The 26608-nt window shown below is 43.2% G+C and overlaps 1 protein-coding gene across 1 annotated transcript in view; it reads left to right on the forward strand.

The window, feature by feature from the left end:
* Positions 1 to 22094: 22094 nt before the first annotated feature.
* LOC126481381 (trypsin-7-like) overlaps positions 22095 to 26608 on the forward strand; it is a 138461-nt gene continuing 133947 nt past the window's right edge. Inside the window, exon 1 of the mRNA XM_050105095.1 lies at positions 22095 to 22217. Within this exon, the coding sequence (XP_049961052.1) occupies positions 22101 to 22217 (117 nt within the window). The 5' untranslated portion in view covers positions 22095 to 22100. The remainder of the gene's footprint in view (positions 22218 to 26608) is intronic.

A 26608-nucleotide genomic window follows, 5' to 3' on the forward strand; every position in this document is an offset into this window, starting at 1 on the left:
TTTATCCTTCTTCCCTGATGCTGTCTAATCTTGCTAAAATGGCCTCCTGACTTACAGCTTGCTTTCCTGACCGTGATGAAGCATCAGCCCCGTCTTGTACATACAGGAGTAGCTTTACCATGGTCCTGTTTACAAATGTGCGTATATAAGAGTTGTGGATATACTCAAGAACACGAATTTTATTGAATAAAACCCAGTGACACAGATACAAGAATCTCATTGGCACAGCTGGTGAGAAAGAACTGATATGAGTGGAAAAGAGAACGTAAACTAATCAAATTGGACAGGTTAGTGGACCAACAGCCATCGGTGGTCAACAGAAGAAAATCACACATAATAAATGCTGAAATATCCGGGAAATGAAGGTGAGTAAGAGACAGTATCTGTAAAATGATACTACGCTGACAAGAAATTTTACGGGTTTCCTGAGATGCAACACAGATGACTCCGAGGTCCGAGTGCGGTTGTACTTTTGGGCTATTATCACAATACTCTATGTACATCCTACACGGACGAACAACAACATGCTTAAAGTCTTTGATCGTTGAAAACCGGCATCCTTTCATAAACTTCTGAGATTCAACACGCAGGAAGAGTGCTACAAAATGTTGCCTAAACTGATGGTCCATATGGCCAGGAGGCTGACTGTACCTGTCGCAGAACCCCTCTGTAACACCAAAACTCAAATCCTTCGGTTCTCTTCTGTTCCGGTTTTCCTACAGTCCATTTTTCACTACCACACAATGTTGTGCTCCAAATGTACGTTCTAAGGAACTTCGCCGGCCGGAGTGGCCGAGCGGTTCTAGGCGCTACAGTCTAGAACCGCGAGACCGCTACGGTCGCAGGTTCGAATCCTGCCTCGGGCATGGATGTGTGTGATGTCCTTAGGTTAGTTAGGTTTAAGTACTTCTAAGTTCTAGGGGACTGATGACCTCAGAAGTTAAGTCCCATAGTGCTCAGAGCCATTTCAACCATTCTAAGGAACTTCTTCCTCAAATTAAGGCCTATGTGTAATACTAGTACACTTTCTTTTGCGAAAAGTTTTGTGTGTCATTTAAAAAAGGTTTCAAGAAACTCTTCAGTACAATCACAAATTTGGTCTGACATTCTGTGCGCTCTTACACTGTGCATTTGTTGACAGCGTGGAGTTGTATCAGATTGCTTCTGGCGATCAAGAAACATATCATTAACCTGCACATGCACATTGCTCTCGAGAGTGTCCAGATGTGTTCAGCGGATTTGGAGGCAAGCGATCTGGATGTGAAGAAAAGGCCCCGCCCCCATCTTCATGGAGTGTTTCTAGAATTATTCTGCTACAATTCAGGAGTGATGGAGTGTTTCGCTGATTCAGTCAAAACGGAAGCGGCTAATTTAGCAGCAGATCCGCCCTCTGTTTTAGCTGACAATGAGACTAACGTGGTACCGATTTAATACATACAGATTCGTATACCATTTCTGAACCATTATAGCGTCCTACATAAATTGTAATGGTTCAAATGGCTCTGAGCGCTAAGGGACTTAACATCTGAGGTCATCAGTCACCTAGAACTTAGAACTACTTAAACCTAACTAACCTGAGGACATCACACACATCCATGCCCGAGGCAGGATTCGACCCTGCGATCATAGCAGTCGCCCGGTTCCGGACTGAAGCGCCAAAACCGCTCGGCCGCCGCGGCCGGCATAAATTCTAAGACCTGTCTACGTTACCTCTTTGTTTGAGATGGAGATCAAATCATGTAGGTTTTAGTACAATCAAAGTAAGCTTTGTCAGACGAAAAGATGACGCGAAGTATCTCCGAAAATTTTAAGTAGTCACTTATCGATCCATATCGAAGAATATGCACGAGAGTACGCAGATGCCAGTCTCAGGATAGGTATTCCGTACAGAACTCAAAAGAGGTAACACAAGCCAAATTATAGGTACGACAGAAGTTCAGCAGAAGTGGATAAAGAGATGTCAAAGGTCGAGCGAAGTAGTATTACGCAAATGATATGAAAGCAGTTCACTTTGATTGTAGCAACATCTATCTTTACCGTTGATGGCAGTTGTTTACTTTCTATAACATTTGTTTGCTTTCGGTTTTGTGCACCACATCGACCACAAATGCTCTATGATTAATTACCTAGCTAAGAGTATTATGCTATGATTATCTTATAAATAAGTACCTAGACCATAGCAGATCGGGTACTGCATAATACAAGCCAACATAATGTTTCACAAATAATGAGAGAATAGGGAATCTTTGCAAGAGGATTCTGTATCTACGTAAAAAAATTGAGGCAGGTGTTAACACTCAACTTTAAACGCAGACAGGTCAAATGATGAGCAACAGACGCAGAAACATAAGCTCTGATTAACGTTTTCATTACCAGCAACCTTAGCGAGTGAACAGATGTGAAAGTGCAGTCCCACACACATTTTATAATTGTATTGACGGAAATCATTCTCTTTGTCAATGGGCGGCTACATTTCATAACTGAGTAGTAATTCTAAGAATGTTCTGGTTTCGGCTTAATAGAAATTTGATCAATTTCATTGTAATTTTTGTTTCTATAACTAACCATTGTCAAGTGTAAGGAAGAAGTGCACAGGGAAATGAAGAGAATCAACCGCACAGCAACTGATTATAAGCAAAGTGGAGAAAGCCTAGAGCACGTCAGATTGTACGAGTATTTAGGAGTAGTGCTAAGAAGCGTGTAAAATGGGACGATTACGTAAAATAAATATTAGGGAAGGCGAATAGAAGACCTAAATTTGTGGGAAAAAACAATGCGTCTCTACATGAAATCACATGTAAGACGCTAGTGCGACCAATTCCAGAATACTGTTCCAGTGTTCGGAATCCTTATCAAGTAGGCATGACATCAGACACCGAACGATTTCACGGGCACATTGCTTGGGTCCTAAGAAGTCGGTAGAGCTCATACAAAAGTCTAGAAGGAATGTTCGGGGAACTTAAAGGGGAATGCTTGGAGCAAAGACGACATAATTCTTGAGAAACCTTGAGGGGTAAATTTAGAGACCCTATATTCGAAGTATACACGACCTTTATGCTACACCAACGTATATCTGGCATAGGCTTTAGATGTTTAAGGTAAAATAGATTACTAGGAGTACAGAGGTATAGAGACAGTCATTTTTCCCTCGCCGATTACACCAGTGGAATGGGTTAGAAAATAAATAATATTGATACGTTGTACCGTCCAACGCGCTGCGCATAGAAGCTTGCGGGAAATGTAGAGGCGCGAGGGTGTGCTGAAACATAATGACTATGAATTTTTTTTCTGTCCACAAAGAGGTTGTACTACATGTCACGCGTATTATTCGATCGAATTCCCCACTTCGCTGACGCAAGTTGCATACCTTTGCCACTAGACGGCTCCGAATGGTAGCACGTAACATGGCGGTGTTTAACGTAGCTACGTCGGTGCATGAGAAATACTGTGCTGTAATCGAGTGTCGAATTCAAAGAGTTTGTCCACTCATGGAGCACCCTGTCCTTCAGCATGACAAACCCATACCGCACACGAGCACTACTAAATGTGCAACAATCTGGCGGCTTGGGTTCTCTCTGATCGAACATCCTTCATACAATCCCGATTTGGCCACATCCGATTTTCATCCGTTTCCAGAACTTAAAAAAATAGCTTCGAGGGCTTCCCTTTGATAGTGACGAAGCGGCTCAAGCAAAGGTGAGGTTGTGGCTATGTCAACGAAGTCAAACAACCTGCGGTGACGGTATCAGCAATCTGGTCTCTCGCTAAGAGAAATGAGATTATTCCAATGGTGACTATGTTGAGAAGTAAATACGCAGAAATGAAAAACAAAGATGGAGAATGTTAAAGAAGTTTGTTTTATTTGAAACGCTTTAGGAGTTCGCATAAGATATTCGGACGTACTACTTTTCAGCACGTCCTCTTATGTAGATACTATTCACTTAACATTGCTCCATCAATCGACGTTGGTAGAGACAATTCTTCATTAAAGAAACAGAGCTTTCTTAACGGTGAATAGGAATAAGACGTGCCAGCTCTGTCGGAAATATATAATAGCTGACGTGCAGGTTGTGCGACTGAAGCGGCCTGTGCGATGATTAACACACAATGACAGGTAGTGCCAGGGTGCGCCAGGGGTGTGGCCAGGACTTTGTCGCTCGCCAGCCGCCAAAAACAGACGTCATCGTATTTTACTACCTCCGCTGGTGTTCGGACTTAGATGTCACCTGCATTGAAACGATTTTTATCTCATAAAAATATAGAAATGGACAAAGATACACTTACTTGTGTTTCAAACAACACGATCTTCAAATCGCACCACTTTAGGTGTGCCACATCGGCACTTTATAATGAATAAAATATTTTATCATCGTTTGTCTTTCTCTATCCGCCTGTTGCTTTTTACGCACTGAAACAGAAAAGGGCAGCAGAGTGGTCAATAAGACTGAGCCTGCCAAGATCTCCAGCGATCTCATGTCGATTGACGGCGCTGTCAAGCAGCAAAGGGAACAAAGTTCACATCAAAATACGTCCGGCGCTGCAATAACGCAGTTACTAATGGTACATTACGTTACAGGTTACATTATTATTGATGATTATTGAATTAATACATATTTGCAAACATGGATGACTAGTTTACAGAACTTCACGTAAGCTGAAGCACAATGGTCCGTTAACCTTTCCAGAAGCGAACGAAGATGGTTTATGTCTTCAGTGAAGCATATGAAAACGGTTGTTAGCAGACAGCATCAGTCAACATGCAAAACCTTAGCAACCATTCTTCGGCGTTTGTATGATCATAGGTTCTTTCAGAGAGATGAACAAGCTGGGCGGCTGAGGGACGTTGGGTACTGCAGCTCTGGAACACCAGATTCTAAACGATAACGAGACCAACTACAGAACATGCTCCAGATATATGGCCCATCAGCATTGATTAAGCCAAAGGTCGTTGCTGTGTGTCCTACATGAAAGCCATACAATTCCTATGATATATTAGGTCTTCTGGGATTATCATATTGTCTTTCTCGGGGAAGGTTTCGTCACTGGTTGTTGTAAGAGATCAGCATCTTTATGGAATTTCTGTTGTCAGTACTCTGCATGAGTGAAGCGACCTCTGGTACAGATGCCGTCATAAACGTACACAATTGTCGTAAGTGGGCTACAGAAAACCCTTGGGAATGATAGGATCATCGCATCAGCGACGGTTTGGCATCAGTGTTTGAGCCTTCGCGGCCTCCTACCTGAACTATCTGTTTTGCCACAAACCCTTGTCAGAATCACGCATGTGGGATTCTCCCTGCCGCTTTTGCAGGAGAGTGGGCCTTTAGTAAAAGGACAGGTAATGTGGCTGATGCAGTATGGAGCACAAGCCCACTTCCGTACCTGTGTTCATCAACACGTCTACATACTTCTTAGGAGATGCATAGGACAAGGAGGTCCTTGTGTCAGGCTAACTACATCACCCCTCGATTTTTAGTCGTCGTAGCATCTGGAAAGTACTGAGAACGCTAAAAGAGTTACTGACAGTGGAGACAGCATGTGTCTGCAGCATCTGAGCACTTTCTAGCTGCAGCCCAGAACATTCGAAAGAGTGACTGAGTCCATGATGGGAGCTGTTGTGGCACAGGGTTTGGGCGGAGTGGAGTTTGACTATGGTTGTGCAACCGTGGGCTTATATTTAATATTTCCTTTATGAAACAATACATTACAACACAGAGCCCATTTCCTGCCATTTGCTCCCCGCCTTTGTACCTGGGCTCCGCCCTGGCCTAGTGTTCATCCGTAAGAAAATTCATTTCCCAACAATTCTTGCCTACATACGCGTAACGTTACAGACTTCAGTATTTGTTAAATACAAGTCTATACATGCGGGCACATTTTACGGTTCTCCAACTTACTGCATAATATCATTCTACATAGCAAACGTTCCATACGATAATATATTTTACTCCGCTGACTGCAATGAAAAGTTTTTGGTATGTCCTTCATACGATTCCAAATGGCAAAAAAGAAGATGAACAGTTTCGGTTTGACGGAAATTAATGTCACATAGGCCACAATTTAAAACTAGAATCATATGTTTCATTGATTTCTGCCCAGTAGCTCTCTGCACAAATGCTGAAATTTTCCATTGGGGATACTTAGCTTTTTCACATGGAATGCTGTCTCAAACATTCACTTTCTTGTTGCTGTATTCCAAAGAATTCCTGTGATTTTGTGTTCAATCATTTCGCCCTCGGTGACAGAATAACTATAATAGTTTATACCAGGAAGAAGACTTCAGCAACTTTAAATACACTTCAAACTAAGATGGAAAACAAGTAGATGGCTTACACTCTGGTGTCTAGCCTGCTGAGCGGTCGACAGGTGCAGCTCAGGATTCATCGCACACAGCCATGTGGGGAAGAAATTCTCAGCTTTCCATATAAAATTTGACGCCTTTGCACTCAATTTCAAGAAAATTTCACGAATCTAATAATACAATAGACCAAAATAATATGCCACCGCAACAGAAATACAGTAATCTTGTCTCGTAATGCGCAAAATTAGTGTACAGCTGAAGTTACGCTTAAATACCTCTACACAGGATATAAAAAAATAATTTTGCATCGACACAGGATAGAAAATTAACATACAACTGAAGTTAAGCTTAAATACCTCCATACAGGATATAAATAAATTAATCTCGCTTCGACACAAAATACACTCCTGGAAATTGAAATAAGAACACCGTGAATTCATTGTCCCAGGAAGGGGAAACTTTATTGACACATTCCTGGGGTCAGATACATCACATGATCACACTGACAGAACCACAGGCACATAGACACAGGCAACAGAGCATGCACAATGTCGGCACTAGTACAGTGTATATCCACCTTTCGCAGCAATGCAGGCTGCTATTCTCCCACGGAGACGATCGTAGAGATGCTGGATGTAGTCCTGTGGAACGGCTTGCCATGCCATTTCCACCTGGCGCCTCAGTTGGACCAGCGTTCGTGCTGGACGTGCAGACCGCGTGAGACGACGCTTCATCCAGTCCCAAACATGCTCAATGGGGGACAGATCCGGAGATCTTGCTGGCCAGGGTAGTTGACTTACACCTTCTAGAGCACGTTGGGTGGCACGGGATACATGCGGACGTGCATTGTCCTGTCGGAACGGCAAGTTCCCTTGCCGGTCTAGGAATGGTAGAACGATGGGTTCGATGACGGTTTGGATGTACCGTGCACTATTCAGTGTTCCCTCGACGATCACTAGTGGTGTACGGCCAGTGTAGGAGATCGCTCCCCACACCATGATGCCGGGTGTTGGCCCTGTGTGCCTCGGTCGTATGCGGTCCTGATTGTGGCACTCACCTGCATGGCGCCAAACACGCATTACGACCATCATTGGCACCAAGGCAGAAGCGACTCTCATCGCTGAAGACGACACGTCCCCATTCGTCCCTCCATTCACGCCTGTCGCGACACCACTGGAGGCGGGCTGCACGATGTTGGGGCGTGAGCGGAAGACGGCCTAACGGTGTGCGGGACCGTAGCCCAGCTTCATGGAGACGGTTGCGAATGGTCCTCGCCGATACCCCAGGAGCAACAGTGTCCCTAATTTGCTGGGAAGTGGCGGTGCGGTCCCCTACGGCACTGCGTAGGATCCTACGGTCTTGGCGTGCATCCGTGCGTCGCTGCGGTCCGCCCCAGGTCGACGGGCACGTGCACATTCCGCCGACCACTGGCGACAACATCGATGTACTGTGGAGACCTCACGCCCCACGTGTTGAGCAATTCGGCGGTACGTCCACCCGGCCTCCCGCATGCCCACTAAACGCCCTCGCTCAAAGTCTGTCAACTGCACATACGGTTCACGTCCACGCTGTCGCGGCATGCTACCAGTGTTAAAGACTGCGATGGAGCTCCGTATGCCACGGCAAACTGGCTGACACTGACGGCAGCGGTGCACAAATGCTGCGCAGCTAGCGCCATTCGACGGCCAACACCGCGGTTCCTGGTGTGTCCGCTGTGCCGTGCGTGTGATCATTGCTTGTACAGCCCTCTCGCAGTGTCCGGAGCAAGTATGATGGGTCTGACACACCGGTGTCAATGTGTTCTTTTTTCCATTTCCAGGAGTGTATAAATGGGCTCCAAAATAATATGACAGGTAGTATCTGCCTGTGATTAACTTTACAAGTGTGCACCAAAAAAGGGATAAACTATTTTCTACCAATTATAACGCTACAAGGGCCAACTAAAACAAACCAGGACAAGGATCTGACTCACTATAATCATCTACTTTATATTATCACCAATGTCTGGCCCAACAGGCAACGCAACTACGTGGAACAACAACAACTATATCGATGACGAGAACATGCAGATAAGCCAAAAAATACAAAAACAGAAAATGCAGGTAAGTAAAAGATACAATAATAGAAAATGCAGAAGCAAAAGATACATTAAGTATTACTAGTGCACTTTCATTGACGAATGGCCTCACCATATTTACAATTTCGCAATTAAACAGTTACACTCTGTGTCACCATGGCCTTGCCAAGCAAAACGCTAGACAATAGTTGTAGCACCATTCAATCCCTCACAGTCTTTCATACAACAAACTGAATAAAGCCAACTTCACCTACCCTGGCACACACCACTACAGTACAATGTAGTCAGCCAAACTCTGACAAGTACAACTGCTTGCAAAATCAGTGCCACTTCGTGCTCTGCACTGTCTTGTCGTAATCAAATTCTCCGGTGTTCCTCCTCATTGACTCTGAGCTGCCGTCTTCTCCTGGACACCAACAACAAAACGTCGTGCGCTACCCCAGCTCGACTATATCCACATTACGCTCCGCACTGACCGCTGCAGTATACTGCTGCTGTTTTCATGTCGCTCGCAGCTACACTGTTCTGTCCTCCCCAGAGTTTGTCTTGCTTGGTGGCCGTTCACGAACTCTTCCATTGCGACGCCTTCAGTATATAACTGCGGCCAACGTGTTGGCCAGCCACGTTGATGCAAGCCCAAGTCTGGTGGGTGGGCCAAAAACGCCCCGATGCTCTCCTTGCTGCTGGCTGCACAGACGCCAGAGAGATTTGTTGAATAATGTTTATTCCAGAATGGAAAGCGATCTTACAATAACCAATCATAGTTTACACAGAAAGATAAACTTATGAAGTGCAGGAGTTTAGGAGATTGGTAGTAGAATCCGCTAGTTAAATAGTCGTCCAAGAAGCATCAAAAACTATGTCCATTTCACAAACACAATACATGAAATAATCTAAAACTCAAAATAATTCAGAGTTCAGTATAATTTACACAGTAACAAGCGAGAGTAACGAGCATGATCTCACATTTTTTCTGCTCTTAGCTTCGGTAATGCAAGCAGAAAAGTTAAAGATGTGCACTGGAGCACATTCAGACCTCGCGGAAGTAAGAGTCCCTTCAAAAGTTAAAGTATTGTAGCGGCCGTTCACCGCTCACAATCGGTCAACTAGGCGACCGAATCGGCAGGTCTGCCTTCTTCAAGAACTCGCCAAAGCTGGTGCGATACGATATGGCTGCTGCCACTTCTTACTTCAGACTCCCGCTCTTACTGGTGACTGTTTCCAACGGCGACTCCTTGGGCCAACCACACCGTCGTAAAACAAGCGTGACCAGTCCACCATAGAAGGCTCCAGTCAAGTTGGTCCTGCTTCCGCCAGAAACAAACTGCGCCTTCACTAGAGCACCACTGTCCATTCCTCAAGGGACAGGCAGCGCCCTCTTTCTAGCTCGCAATCATCACCAAATCGGAGGAGCAGTACAGCGGGCGATTTAAAATCGGTGGGACGCAACTAATAATAACGAAAATTTTCAGTAACGGTACAGTTTACATATTAATCATCAAGATAAAGATATCAAATATCGGTTTTGCAGACGCAATTACACCATTTTTGGACACAAACAATTTTCTGAGAAATACAGTGCCAAATATTTACGTCTGACAATTAAAGACTACCAATGCGTTTAAAATGAGATTTCTCTGAAGCTCCCGCGACGAGATTAATCTCTGCTGCTGTTAACCCAACTTCATTCACAAGACGAATGAGCTGAGATTTATCACCTGTTTCGATATTACACGTATAAGTAACTGGAGTAAACTTTGGTACATCATTCGCTGTGTGTTTAAAACCTGGCAAAGACGAACATTCAAGCATGAGATTGCATCTTACAGTACCCATTTTATTTATTTCCTTTAAGAACGGTATAAACTACCACGCTGCATAGTATTCAATTTTTTACAACAACTGAAAAATTGTTCCACTTTCAAGACATTTTTTACTCTACAGTTACATGCAATTTGTCCCTGCAGAAAAAGGTCTTCTGGAGCCAAAAGTAAAATTTTTTATTTGTTTGGAAAACAACGCTGACGTCTTTATCTCGCCAGTTAATAGTCAGATACTGCGGGCTGTTGGACTTTTCATTCAGTTTTAAATTTTAATAGTTTTAACACATGTATACATACATCTGATATACTGTACGAATTGCACAACCAATTATGTGTAGTTAATAGTAAGGTTATGTAAACTCTTATTTTATGAGCCTCTTGTGACTCTTTACGAGAATGACTTCTGCACTTCGAAGTCATCGCCTGCTACGATGAATGTGACTTCGCCCAGGAAGGTGGGAAGCTATCCCGTATGTGTGTATGATATTCCACGAATATTTAAAAACTGAGAGAGTTGGACTTAGGTCATTGATTAACTCGCACACGCAGGTAACTTTCGTTACAGCAAAAAAGTTTTCCAACGGCGTCTTGAAGCAATGTCTCAACCAAGGTCAGAACAGAAAAGTCACATGAACATCTGAAGCAAAGTAGTCTTGGAATGCATTTGCTTTATTGCGCACTTTCGTCATTTCCTGATGCATATTCTGCTGAGTATTTTCTCAAATCATCATCCCACACGAGCAAACCAATTTCGTATTTACCTGATGTTACTCGCACATAACGTAATTGTGCTATGCACAGCTTCATTTAAAAAGAATAGCTCAATAATGTCGTAGGGTCCAGCAGCATACATTTGCTTTCATATCCAGCATCTAACTCGCTGTAAATAATAACCTTTAGCTGTGATCCTGCAATTAAATAGCCTGCTAGTTCACGCACACAAAAATCCCGCATCGACCCACGCCCGTATTTGAAACTTCGTCCATTCAGGAACTCATTATGAAGTCGTGTCTGCTTCGCCTCACTCCAGAATTTGGTCAGGAAACAACTCTCAGACACTTCATAGGTGGTAAATGAAACACACATTTAAATTCGCCCATGACTGTGCTTTGTCCTGAAGATGCCTGTTCGCTAACTTAAAATTTGTCTCTTTAGACATTCCTCGCACAAAACCGTCTCTGTATGCAGCAATAAAATCAACTGGTTGGTATTTTGCATCATTTGCAAAACACTTTGTCGTTCCTGGATCATCCCATGGGACACCTATCATAGTAGTAGCCTGAATCCCTTCTAAAGAGTTTAATTTTGCCTGTACATCTTGTTCCCAATGTAGAGCTTCATTATTTATTCCTGATTCAAATTTTTGCCTATTTTTAATTACCTATTTTCACACTCTATCATCTACATGACACATTTTTAACAGACTTATTGGTCACTTCCTCAAGAGTTTTTTGGCTAAGTACACAATTCTTAAAATTGCCACCCAGCTCGTCCTGTACCTCTTGCAATTTATCCCCAAAATAATTTTCTACTGCGTCGACTCTGGTGTTAACCACGCCAACCTCCTCCGAAATTTCCCCCACGTGTGCCTATAACCTTTAATTTTGTGTCAGTCATCGATTCATTATCTGATTTAGTCTTTCACACAGCTGTTTTCACTCTTTTGCTTGAGCGCGCCACTCAAAAAGTGTCTGTCTCCACTTTACTCCAGCCGTGTTCTGCCACTGTCTAATTCTCAATGGCTGAAGGCCATCCCCACCAAAAATGCATAACTCTTAAATTCTGCAGAAGTGATTTTGGCTCAACTTGTCCACTTTCCACACTAAACTAACATATTAGAAAATACTAAAATAAAAAAAAATCGTTATAAACATTCGGTCACACTCAGTACATTCACAATTAATTATTTACTGATGGTTTGTTCATAAATAAATAAGGTAGCATTCTTGCACAAGTGAGCTCATATTAAATGACAACAGAACATCGTTAAATATTGTATAAATGATTATTTATGCCTGCTTCGCGGAAACGTCTTCACTCTCTTTTCGGTAGTGGTGTCAGCTAACAAATTAAAATGCGTTTTCAACATCAATTGTAATCATTTTTAAATAAAGTTGTTGGAAAAAATATTAATATATTCTTTAAATAACTACACAAGTAGAACAAGATATGAGACATTCATGGTGCATTCAGTTGCTGTGTTATTGTGGAGGATACGATGTTCTGATAAACATTTGCTCAATAGAAAAGATATATGAACATAATAAACCAATAAACAAAATAGTTACAGATACAAACCTTTCAAGGATGATAGCTATGGTGAAATGCTACCATCTGAGATATCATTTGATGAAATCACGTGGAGTATGTAGAAATTTTCTAAGGTCATTGTGAAAATATATATACACTATAAAATATAAACTTTTATAGTTTTTAAGTTATTGCAGATAATATAGTTTCATTAAATACACGTCATTTTTTTAGATCGCAGATGTCTTCAGATTTGCTCTATTATTAAGTTGTGATTTATTACAAATTTCTAAGAGCTGTAAGCAGGCATGTTTCAGGCTGTCTTACGTTCTGCCATTTCTGGAGCACTGTCCGTCCTCCGGCTAAGCAAGCGACTGCTGTTCACACGCCCTTTGGTTTACCCATTTCCTGCCACACGCTCCCCGCCTCTGTACCTGGGCTCTGTCCTGGCCTCGCCGCCTAGTATTCATCCGTAAGAAAATTCATTTCCCAACAATTCTAGGCGGCCGAATAACTTGCCTACGTACACATAACGTTACAGACTTCAGTATTTATTCAATACAAGACTATACATATGGGCACATTTTACGGTTGTTCAACGTACTGCATAAAATCATTCTACATAGCAAACGTTCCACATGATAATACATTTTACTCCGTTGATTGCGATGAAAAGTTTTTGGTATGTCCTTCTCACGATTCCAAATGGCAAAAATGAAGATGAACAGTTTCAGTTTGACGGAAATTAACGTCACTTAGGTCATACTTTAAAACTAGAATCATATGTTTCATTGGTTTCTGCCCAGTAGCTCTCTGCACATATGCAAATATTTTCCATTGGGGATACTTTGCTTTTTAACATGGAATGCTGTCTCAAACTTCCTTGTTGCTGTATTCCAAAGAATTCCAGGGGATTAGCGTTCAATCATTTTGCCCTCGGTGACAGAATAAATCTAATAGTTTATACTAGGAAGAAGACTTCAGCAGCTTTAAATGCGCTTTCAACTACGATGGAAAACAAGTAGATGGCTTACACATTGGTGTCTAGCCCGTTGAGCGCTCGACAGGTGCAGATCTGGATTCATCGCACGCAGCGATCTGGGGAAGAAATTCTCAGCTTTCCATTTAAAATGTCTGAGTTACTCGACACAAATGTGGACGGAGATCGAGTTTATGCGCTCGGGTTTCGTCAAACTAAGTGCTGCTACAAACTGGTGGCGCAGTACAGCATACCATATCTCTTACTGGTTTCAGTATCCATAGTTACAAATTGCTACACAAAAGCATGGTTAAGAGACACGAAACATTATTAACCACTCCGCTCACATGAAATTCGGAAATACTATAGGGCGTCATTCAGACTTAACGATATTAGTCACTGCTTTGCAGTTGCCTTTCCGTTGCTCGTGAGTCCAGCTTTCTGCATTCCAGCACATCTGACGCGCAGATACTACGGACGTTACCACTCTCTCACAGACACTTGACGTAATGCGAACATCGTCACTCACTGAATTTGGGCTATTAACTACGTCCTTGTTAGACTACACTGAGAGTTCATAGAAGAAATTCCCCAACTGTCACCAGATAGGTTGGTTAGTTTGGGGAGGGGGAGGAAACCAAACTGCGAGGTCATCGATCGATCTCATCGGGTTAGGGAAGGATGGGGAAGGAAGTCGGCTGTGCCCTTTCAAAGGCACCATCCCGGCATTTGCCTGAATCGATGGATGACTTAGGTTAATGGGGATGCCCAGTGACCTATTTTCCCCCCAAAATTTGAACTTCCCGCCAAAATTTGACCACCAGTTACTTAGGTTATTGGAGGTAGCACAAGGGATGTTTCTCCAGCCAAAATTTTCCCTTCATTTTCTTGGGGAGCGGAGGGGATAGGGTAGAGGATGGGAGTGGGAGTGGAGGGAGGGGGTTAGGTTAGTGGAGGTAGCCCAAGTGACCTACTTTCCCGCCAAAATTTGAAGCTTCCACCACAATGTTATTGCAATGTGTGCCACATCTATGGCTGCCATCTTGGATACGCCACCTTGAATAAATTCGGCAACAATGCCGAGTGGTTCAAAAATGGTTCAAATGGTTCTGAGCACTATGGGACTTAACATCTATGGTCATCAGTCCCCTAGAACTTAGAACTACTTAAACCTAACTAACCTAAGGACAGCACACAACACCCAGTCATTACGAGGCAGAGAAAATCCCTCACCCCGCCGGGAATCGAACCTGGGAACCCGGGCGCGGGAAGCGAGAACGCTACCGCACGACCACAAGCTGCGGACAATGCCGAGTGGGTCCACGTCCTTGTTGCCCTACTAATGGCGTTTCTGTGCTAGCAGTTTCAGTTCCGTCAAATGTGTAATGAATCCATTAATGTTCCACTGCAGTATGGAAGCCATTTTAACAGTGAGGTTTTACTCCTTCTTTCGCTTTCTCGTTCCACTATGGTGGCGAGACTGCAACTGAAGGGGTGGGTGGATGCGTCCGTTGTGGAGCTCGCCTCAGGCAAACGTCGCTGCCCATACTGGCGATGATATGATCATTGTCAAATCCATCACATAGCAACAAGCTCGTGTGGTCCAATGGTTTTTAAGTGGATCGCTTTGGCCGTTTGACCTTCCTGCTCAGCTTGGATTTTGGAGACTGTTGAAAGGCTGGCGTGACAGAGACACTGTAGTGGATGTCTTCTGCCATCTGCCATGAGGGTTTGCTATTTACGCTGACATTATGTTCAGTAACTTTCAGTTCTTCAGCTATAGGACGACTGGGCTGAGCGACCAGCGGCGTTGGCTGACAGCTCCATTTACAGGTGCAGGTAGATGTGCCTTGCTCAACCATCATAATCTGGGTGCTAACAGTGACCTTCTGGACAGGCTGGTCCAGTGCTGAGGCAGAAGACTTGACGAAACTATGGCATCTGAGTGGCCTTAAATTCCTTCTTTGCGTCCGATTACGAAACGCGTTGGGTGACTTTAAATTTCTGAATCTTCTTTTCTTCAGCGAAAATAGGACAGGCCTGCCCCAAACCGGAATTCAGCTACCTCAGCAGCAAAATAACCCATGACGGTCGGAGCAAGGAAGACATCAAAAACAGACCAGCACGTCAAAAACGGCATTCCTGCAATGGGAAGTCTACTAGTATCAAACACAGGCCTCAATTTGGGGAAGAAATTTCTAAGAATGTACTTTTGGAGCACAGCATTGTATGGTAGTGAAACATGGACTGTGGGAAAATCAGAAAAGAGGAGAATCGAAGCATTTGAGATATTGTGCGACAGAAGAATGTTGAGAATTAGGTCGACTGATAAGGTACGGAATGAGGAGGTTCTCCGGAGAATCAGTGAGGAAAGGAATATATGAAGAACATTAACATGAGGAAGAAACAGGATGGTAGCGCATCTATTAAGACAACAGGGAATAACGTCCACGGTGCTGGAGGAAACTGTAGAAGGTAAAAACTGTAGAGGAAAACAGAGGTTGAAACACACACAGCAAATAATTTGAGGACGTGGGTTGCTACTCTGAGATGAAGAGGTTGGCACAGGAGTGGAATTCGTGTCGGATCGCATCAATCCAGTCAGAAGACTGATGATTCAAGAAAAAAAATTGTAGTTGACGACTGAGACACTCCCGATTGGTTTGGATATTACTAACCAGAGAGCAGCAGCCTATTAAATGAGTTATACTGTGCCCTACATATAAGGCACTGATTGGCTAATAGTGCTGTGGGAGTTGTTTCGTATCTGTGTTTCGGCTGCTGAATTATGCACTAACACAATCAATAAATTTCTAATGTAATAACACTCACTACGGTGTTTCGCTGTAATTAAGTGTTACATTCTTGATTTTACGCAAATGTTTGGTAGTTACTCCCTTCGCCCTTACAATTTAATTGTGGTTTTACTTATAATAGGTTTCTCTTTGATATCTTTACAAGATAGCATGAAGTAGCACAAACACACCACAGTCCTCATTGAAATCTAACTATAAGTCGCCGGCGCGGTTGACGCGAAACGCGTAATCACGGTGCGCTGTAATACTTAATAAAACAATTCAGAATAAACTCTTTTGTCATGATAAGGAGATTGCTGTGGGTCAAAAATCCGCGGCGTCGGGGACCAGCTCAGTCGACAATATGTGTTACGGGCGGCCTTCCGCCAGCACACCACGTCCTGCTCCGTCAGAGTTCTTTTAGCGACTGTTGCCCCCACACATTGCCTGCACTCCACTTAACTAACAATTGCAGTATCTGTCGCGCTTGTGGCGGTCAACTATCGATATCTAGGCTACCACAAAAGAACTGTTTATCATGTGATTAGAAAGTGATGAACATCTTGGACAAGTCACATCGTATCATTATTTAAGGTTAATACTAAAAAGTCATCATGCAAAATTAGTATTAGGAAGGTAAATGGGAGAGTCATATGGTAACCCAATTCATCTGTAAAGAGAATCACATACGAGACGATAGTGTGGCCAATTGTAGAACAGTGTACCAGTATTTAAAATTCTTATCAAAAATGTATGACAGCGAGGATAGTGATAATTCAGAGATGCGCTACTAGCCTTGTACCAGATCGGTACAGCCCATATGGAAGTGAAACAGAAATGCTCGGAGAATTTAAATGTGAGTCCTTGGAGGAAAAAGAAGTAGTTCCTGCGAAATCCTGTTGGGTGTATTAAGAGAATGGTTCAAATGGCTCTGAGAACTATGGGACTCAACTGCTGAGGTCATTAGTCCCCTAGATCTTAGAACTAGTTAAACCTAACTAACCTAAGGACATCACAAACATCCATGCCCGAGGCAGGATTCGAACCTGCGACCGTAGCGGTCTTGCGGTTCCAGACTGCAGCGCCTTTAACCGCACGGCCACTTCGGCCGGCTATTAAGAGAATACTACGCGGCATTATTCTGCTACCATATAATATCCCGCGTACGGATCATGAGATGAAGAGAACAAAAATTAGGGCGCGAATTGGGCCAGACACCTTTCCCTTGATCTATACGCGAATAAAATTGATAACATTAGTACGAAGTACTCTCGCCACGCAGTGTACAGTGCGGAGTATTTATTTAGGTATAGACTTAAGTTCAAGGAAGCCCTTTGGTAGATTCCAAGAAGTAATTTAGGGCCAATAATTATGAAGTAAGGTAGAGGAACAGCTATCCGAATATCTATTAATGTAACTTCGGTTAATCGAAAGTATTCCAGCAGCAAATTTTGCCTTCGTGCTGTGTAGAAACTCAGCAGGCGCTAGGGCGAGCAATTCAGCTTTTTACCCCTCGCTGTGAACTGACATTGTTGTTCCGTGTGCAGAGTGGAAGTCTGAACCTTCTGTTGTCATAAATGGTACTGCTGTTGCACCGTTCGCAATGGGAACTTAATTCAGAAGCAAAAACAAACATTGGACTTCTTTTTCTAAACAGTGAATCTGTTTTAATGACCATTATGAAATTTTCAAACTACGCGTGTTATCTCTAATACATGTATTTTAATTCACTGTTTCTTTTTTTCATACTCCTACGATCACTGGTGCAATAAGTTTTCCTAACTGAACGGTTATCCGAAACATCAGTTATATGAACACCCGGGCGTCTCGAGCTGTTTCGTATAATCGGCATTATTCTATATTACGGTTTCCCATGTGAAGTGCAATATAGCATGCCAAGAGCGTATCACGGCTCTCATTTTGGGGATAGAAGGAGAGGGGGCAACTCATATTAGTTTCACGGCAAATGGCAAAAGAAAATAATGGGTGTATCACAGAGGGCTTCTCAGCTTTGAAAATTCATGTTTATTTATTCATTTAACTTGTTGTTGTTTTGGTCTTCAGTCCAAAGACTGGTTTGATGCAGCTCTCCATGCTGCTCTATCCTGTGCAAGCTTCTTCATCTCCGAATGACTGCTGCAACCTGCGTCCTTCTGAATCTGCTTACTGGATCCATCTCTTGGTCTCCCTCTACAACTTTTACCCGCCACACTTCACTTCAGTACCAAAGTGGTGATCTCTTGATGTCTGATAATGTGTCCTACCAATAGTTCCCTTCTTCTAGTGAGGTTGTACCTTAAATTTCTTTTCTCGCATATTCTATTCAGTACATCTTCATTAGTTACGTGATCCACTCATCTGATCTTCAGCATTCTTCTGTAACACCACATTTCGAAATCGTCTATTCTTTTCTTGTAGAAACTGTTTATCGTCCACGTTTCCCTTCCGTACAGGGCTACGCTCCGCACAACCACTTCCTAAAAAGATTCCCTAACACTTAAATGTATATCAATTGTCAATCATTAGTTATTTTATTGCCCAAATAACACAACTCATCTACTACTTTAAGTGTTCAAATGGTTCAAATGGCTCTGAGCACTATGCGACTTAACTTCTGAGGTCATCAGTCGCCTAGAACTTAGAACTAATTAAACCTAACTAACCTAAGGATATCACACACATCCATGCCCGAGGCAGGATTCGAACCTGCGACCGTAGCGGACGCTCGGTTCCAGACTGTAGCGCCCAGAACCGCACGGCCACTCTGGCCGGCTACTTTAAGTGTCTCGTTTCCTAATCTAATTCCCTCTGTAGCACCTGATTTATTTCGACTACATTCCATTATCCTCGTTTTGCTTTCGTTGATGTTCATCTTAACCCACCTTTCAACACAATGTCCATTCCGTTCCTCTTCCAAGTTCTTTGTTGTCTCTGGCAGAATTACGATCTCATTGGCACTTTTAACTAACAGACACTGTGTGGTGTCATTTTATAGCAAAATACATAACATTTTTTACCTTGTACTCGAACAGTTTCAATGTGACTTCTGTTAGTTGCAAGGTAGATTCTAGCTCTGGGCTCTCGTAGGGAAGCCGGTAAGGATGGAACGAATACGGTAACCTCGATGAATTCTCAGATGAAAAGGTCAAGAGGTGTGAGGTCCGGCGAACGTGCGGGCCGTGCAATTGGCACACTCCGCCCATCCAGTTATCTGGAAAGCGGATATTCAGGAAATCCCGGACACTGGAACGGTACTCTGTCGGCGTGCCATCTAGCATAAACTATACGCTACGTTCTTGGTCATCATCGTCAATCAGGGTGCTTAAAAAGTTTGTCTCACTTGCTCTCGAGTCGTCAAGCACAACAGGATGACGTGAGGATCTGCTGTGTCTTACTTGAGTCAAACTTCATCTGTTTTCCTTCATGATGACACCAAGACTAAGTCTGTAGTTCGAATGAATAAGGTTGTACCAATCTTCAAAATAGTAAAGCTATTCTTGATACACACCGTAATTTTGAGATCTCACGACAGACCCTTCTGTGCACACCTGCTACCAGTCCACTCCGTAATGCACCTTTCTTCAAGCTGATATTGAACTGATATGTCTGTCTGTGTGGCGCGGCAGAATTCAGGTTCGGTTTGTACAGACTGGTACCTTCCGCTGGGTACGGGAGTGTAAACGTATAGTGAGGTGACAAAAGTCATGGACTACCGATCTGCACAAATACAGACGGCCGTAGTATCGCGCACACGAGGTATAAAATGGCGTTGCATTGGCGTAGCTGTCATTTGTACGCAGCTGATTCATGTGAAACGTTGTCCGGCGTGATTACGGCTCAAGACGGAAATTAACAGACTTTGAACGCGGAATGGTAGTTGGAGCTAGATGCATAGGACACTCCATTTCGGAAAACGTTAGGGAATACAACATTCTGAGATCCACAGTGTCAAGACTGTGCCAAGAATACCAAATTCCAAGCTTTACCGCTCACCACGGACAACTCAGTGGCCGACAGCCATCACTGAGAGCGGCGGCGTTTGGATAGAGTTGTCAGTGCTAACACATACGCAACCCTGAGTGAGATAATCATATAAATCAATATGCGTAGTACGGTGACCGTATCCGTTAGGGCACTGCGGCGAAATTTGGCGTTAATGGGCTGTGGCAACAGACGACTGACGCTAGTGCCTTTTCTAACAGCACAACATCACCTGCAGCGCCTCTCGGCACGTGATCATATCGGTTGTACCCTAGACGACTGGAAAAACGTGGCTTGGTCAGATGAGTCCGGAATTCAGTTGGTAAGAGACAATGGTTCGAGTGAGGCGCAGACCCCCACGAAGCCACGGATCCAAGTTGTCAACAAGGAACAGTGCAAGCTGCTGGTGACTCCACAATGGTGTAGGCTGTGATTACTTGGAATGGACTTAGTCCTCTAGTCCAACTGAACCGTTCATTGACTGGAAATGTTTATGTTCGACTACTTGGAGACGATTTGCAACCATTCATAGTCTTCATTTTTCCAAACAACAATGGAATTTTTACGGATGACAATGCGCCACATCATCGGGCCAAAATTGTTCGCGATTGGTTAGAAGAACTTTCTGGACTATTCGAGCGAATGATTTCGCCACCCAGATCATCCGACAGGAATCTCATAGATCATTATTGGACATTAGCAAGAGGTCAGTTCGTGCTCAAAATCCTGCACTGGCAACACTCTCGCAATTTTGGGGGGCTGTAGAGGCAGCAGGGATCAGTGTTTCTGCAGGAGGCTTGTAACGACTTGTTGAGTCCATGTCACATCAAGTTGCTGCGCTACGCCAGACAGTGGGAGATTGGACACGACATTAGGGGGTATCCCGTGACTTTGGCTCCTCAGTGTACAGGGTGGTCAATTGATACTGACTCGGCCGAATATCTCACGAAATAAGCGTCAAACGAAAAAACTACAAAGAATGAAACTCGTCTAGCTTGAAGGGGGAAACCAGATGGCGCTATGGTTTGCCCGCTAGATGGCGCTGCCATAGGTCAAACGGATATCAACTGCGTTTTTTTAAAATAGGAACCCCCATTTTTATTACAAATTCGTGTAGTACGTGAAGAAATATGAATGTTTTAGTTGGACCACTTTTTTCGCTATGGCTCACAATTTTAGACGAACAGTTGGTAACAGGTGGGTTTTTTAAATTAAAATACAGAACATAGGTACGCTTGAACATTTTATTTCGGTTGTTCCGATGTGCAACATGTACCTTTGTGAACTGTGGTACAACTAAAACATTCATATTTCTTTACGTACTACACGAATATGTAAAAAAAATGGGGGTTCCTATTTAAAAAAACACAGATGATATCCGTTTGAACTATGGCAGCGCCATCTAGTGGACCAACCATAGCGCCATCTGGTTTCCCCTTCAAGCTAGACGAGTTTCGTTCTTTGAAGTTTTTTTCGTTTGACGCTTATTTCGTGAGATATTTGGCCCGGTCATCAATGGACCACCCTGTATACGGTTTGAAGCAGCTTCTGCTAGGACCTTTGTTCCGAGCGCAATGGTCGCATCATTCAGTCGCGTTATGCATGCGCTCACGCTGATTCACCGGCACAATGCCGCACATGCGTGTGAGAAACTACCGTAACCGGGGAAGTGTTTCCTCCGCGCCGCTGGCGGGTTATGTTATGGTCACCCTCCGGGGCGGTACAGCGGACGCGTCGGGGCGGTGAATGGAGAAAGCTCTGCCGGCCTGCATACCGGCCGTGCTCCTCCCTCCTCCCGGCACTCGCCTGCGCCTTCGCTGTCGCCCTCGCAGTCGTCTTCGGCGCCTTCGAGGTTCCCGCTCGGGGCTCTCTCCGGCGGGACTGGCACTCCGCTATGGGACGCCGCGGCCGCCGGACGTGGTTGCGCATGCGCACGGGCATCGCCAACTTGCCGCTGCCACTGCTGCTGCTCGTCATCATCGGAGTCTGCCACTGTTCAGGCCAGCAACAGGTGCGTGCCGCTCTTTAGCGAACGATAGGCTGATAATGTGTGCTTCCAAATACATTTACGTACAGAATGAAGAAGTATTTCTGGTCAAACAGTAATAGCAGCTATAGTGTATTAATTACGCCGTAGAACTCGAAATGGTGTTAAAGAGAATTTGGCACTTACATTTGGCAGCGAGAACTTTTGTTAAATGATTGTTCCAGTTTACAGCTGGGCAAACCACTTAATAAAGCTGATAAAAGCATTTATGGATGTTCTGTGTTTGGGAAACATGCTGAACAAAAACGCGCAGTCTCTACCAGGGTAGTTCGCGTCTCATCATTAGAGCACTAACTGCTTCTTAAGTGCCGTAACTCGTCACAGTCTTCAAATCGTTTAGGAGTACGACGCGAAACTTTAAGGATGAATAGACGGGAATTTATATCCTACTCCTGCAACATATGTGTCCAGCATCTAGTAGCACTTCACTCTGTAGCAAACGTACGAAATGCCACAAAATTGTTCAGATTTTCGTGGTCGCTTGTTGACATATTGCTTGTTGGCCTTCGTCTCGGAATCTTCAAAATGGCTCAAATGGCTCTGAGCACTATGGGACTTAACATCTGAGGTCATCAGTCCCCTAAACTTAGAACTACTTAAACCTAACTAACCTAAGGACATCACGCACATCCATGCCCGAGGCAGGATTCGAACCCGCGACCGTAGCAATCGCGCGGTTCCAGACTGTAGCGCCTAGAACCGCTCGCCCACTCCGGCCGGCTCTTGAAATCTTCTGCTGAAGTTTGTTTGCTCATCCTCTTCTGACGTCTCGCTAGTACGAGCAATGGAGGGCGAATATTTGACAATGCAGCCACTAATGACGGCAAAATGTTAGGGAAATCATTGTCGGAAGACCGTTAGACGAAGGTCAACAGGCAATAAGTTAGGAACTATTACCAACTGCGTAAGGCAACTACGTTCACATTTCTATATAAAACATATGTAATTAATAGCCATAATTGCGTGATGTGGTGCTAATGACCTCTATAATAAGTGTAGGTGGAAGAGCAGTTTCTACTCTTGTAAGAATCAAGCGTGCCACGGCGTATCACATGAAGTAAAACCACAAAGACACAACCCAGGAGATAAGCGTTACTTCTGTACACTGAAACAACAACTAACTTTACGCGAAACGTAAATTGTTTCTTTCCGTTCTGTGCCATTTTGCTCACACTCTCTAGCATTACAAACCGTTACTGGTAACCTACGATGACTATACTCATATTCATCTGTCTATACGAATACTACTCACCATTCCTATACCTTCCATTCCAGATTACCTGTAATTGTGACACCCGGTACTTGCAACCAATTGGTCCTTTTGTAACTGTTCTTTACTTTTAGTCTCAAGTGAGCAATTCTTTTTGAGCCTTAGCACTGCTACGATTGCTTATAACAATGTGACTCCAGTTTTGAAGTTTTCTTTCGCCCCACTTGACAAGCGATATAAGTATTACGGGGTGAGAAATTTCTTACCTTTCATAAACTACTTTTAATAACTTTATCATTCTTCATTTCTCTAATTATCCTCAGTCGGAGTAGATTTCACGTTCTCTGTCTTGTTCTCCTCCGAAATCTGAAAAGTTTTTCAAGTTTACTTTGCCGCTGTTTTCCTCATGTCTGAAAACGCCGTGAGTGTTTACTTTTCTTAGGTTACCGAGATAATATAATTTTCATGATTACCGCTTTCACTGCTAACCCTAATATCAGAAGTACGTCTCTTCTCAACCCTTTGATTATTATCACGTATCTCTACTTCAATATTTCTCTTTTCGATGTACTGTCCAATAAGTAATTTAGAAGTGTTAGATGAGTAAGTGTTGTTTACGTTTGAATGGTCCCAAAATGTGAAAGAGCTTGTATTTTAAAACTTTTATCGAAAAACTCTTTTGTAATTACCCATAGTCCTTAGTAGAGAGCGTTAGGTGTATATCAATGAACAAATACACGTCATCTGTCAGAATTTTGCGCCACGGAGTTGAAACACCAATCCGCTCAAACGAAACTACACTTATTAAAACTGATTTCCAATTGGCATTAAACACGTTCCCATTAAAACATTTTTCCATTAATTTAATTCATTTTATGATATGGCATTAAGGATATTTTTCCGTATTATCTTTTGTACATAACAGAAATGTAAAGTTCACCCTTTTTATATTAAGGGCGCAGTGCGCATTTTTTTAAACCAGCGTGAGATTGAAGGAACCGCTAATATATGATCTAAATGCGAACATATATTATCATACTTTACAGTCACTGATGAGACGCCATGTAGGCAGAACGTGTTACAAATCGAAGAAAACCGTTAGTAAGATGCGTATTTTACAATTTCCATTACGACACCTACTCAGTTAACTAGAGAGAAGGCTTGATGGAAAAAGAAACAAAGCGAGAATTACCTAAACGACTGCCGATTTATTGAAGATACAGAGTGCCATTCCAGTGATTATTTTGCGTCTGCCTAACTCGCTAGCAAGACTCAGAATTCTGCTCGCCCTCTCACTTGGCTGGAAGCGCACTCTAAATTTAAAGCAAGCGACACATCGGCGGTGGATGTCGCTGCACACCTAACGGTTTGCCTTGCGGTGGTCGGAGGTGCGCTGATGTCTGAGCTACATTCAAGAGCGCACTGATAGCATGGAAACCCTCCAGCTCACCAAAACAGTTTCATAAATCGTAGTCGGTTCGTACGCATCTATCTGGAAACGAAAAAGTCACAGCGAACAACGTTATTTGTTTGTTTATACCCAATATTGTCCTCATTTACCGTAAATATTACGTTAGCAAGAGAATTATCCAGCCACACGATCTTTCTCAAATGAGCATCTTGGTACGCAATAAAGATCAATTTTACGAGTAAATCCACTTTTTCATTAGTCCCTTACATAACCATCCATGAACGTGGATACTGGTTTCTTAGTCAGTGGCCACCACTAGCTTCAAACACTCGTGTTCAGTGCAACTAAATATTCAACAAAGCTTGCATTATTCGTTGAAATGTGTGTATGGCACAAATGGCTGGCAGTCCTCGCCTGGTACAAGTGTTTTTATTTGACGATATTTCTAAAAGATGACTATAACACATTATACTATTGTTAATTGAAATTTAGATGCAGTGTCAGATAATACTCTTCCAATGTCGTCGCTTGCAACGGGACATAAAACCTAAAAATAGTTTTTCTGTGACATAGTAATGTATAAAATGAAAACTAACATTATCAGAGTAATAGTGCATGCGTATCGCAATGAAATGACGACTTTTGCGATGGTGCAGTCTTACTACACATCCGTAGACACAGCAGTCGGGGAAATTTTGTGACAAACGACAACTGAAATCCTAATATAAAGACATTTTTGATTGAAGACAGTATTTCATGCAGGTCCTATCAGTAGTCTCTGTTAGCAGACAGGAAGAAATTCTACAGAAGTAATCGAATTATTGAACCAAGTGGCCGGAAGCTTAAAGAGAGATAAATGGTAGATTTATGCGATAGTAGCTGCTTTATAGTGAATGCCTTGAGTAATGCCGCTCTGGTGTCACATTTTTCCTCTTGGATTCGTCTGTCACAGTGGCCACAAATAACTGATGGGTGAAAGGTGTTCGAACAAAATTCTACGTACGAATATAATTAAGCAGTAATACCAAGCAGCCGTGGCACATGTTGTACAACGAACAGAATTAACCGTGTTTGTGAAGAGCATTGGACGGAGAGGTCTGTCTCCACTTCTAAATTTCCGCAGTTCCTTATGAGGTCAGTAAGCTAACACAATTATACTTTTTGATAATGTGTTCGTGACTGTGAGAGACAGATTTTACAAAAAATAACTGAAAATACTAATAATGACTAGTACACACTAATAAATGAAGTGAGTGTTTTATTGTAAAACTAAAACTAGGATGGTCAGATGGAATTATTGTTTGTTTGTGTGTGTGTGTGTGTGTGTGTGTGTGTGTGTGAGAGAGAGAGAGAGAGAGAGAGAGAGAGAGAGAGAGAAATCGTATTCAAAGAAGACAGTAAAAGAATGCAGTAGAGCGCTTAAAAAATGCTTAGCAGATAAAGTTCACGCATAGTAACCTGAGCTGCAAGATGCCACATGTGGTGGAACTAGCAGACCAGTTCGACGACATACCTGTTTGGACGAAGAGCGCGTGCGTTCCAGTGCCAAACAAGCCGGGTCAGTGAGACATCAGGTGACCGGGAGAGCGTGGAAAGTTTGCAACATGATAGACGTAATTGTGAGGGAATATATCTAACAGAAACTGTTTTCATCACTCCTAAACGTGGCCTCTGGATACTGGTCATGTAAGAAGAACAGGATTGTGCCACTGCACCATTTGGTCTAAGCCCAAA

This window comes from Schistocerca serialis, chromosome 5, assembly GCF_023864345.2.
Source record: "Schistocerca serialis cubense isolate TAMUIC-IGC-003099 chromosome 5, iqSchSeri2.2, whole genome shotgun sequence".
Lineage (NCBI taxonomy): Eukaryota > Metazoa > Arthropoda > Insecta > Orthoptera > Acrididae > Schistocerca > Schistocerca serialis.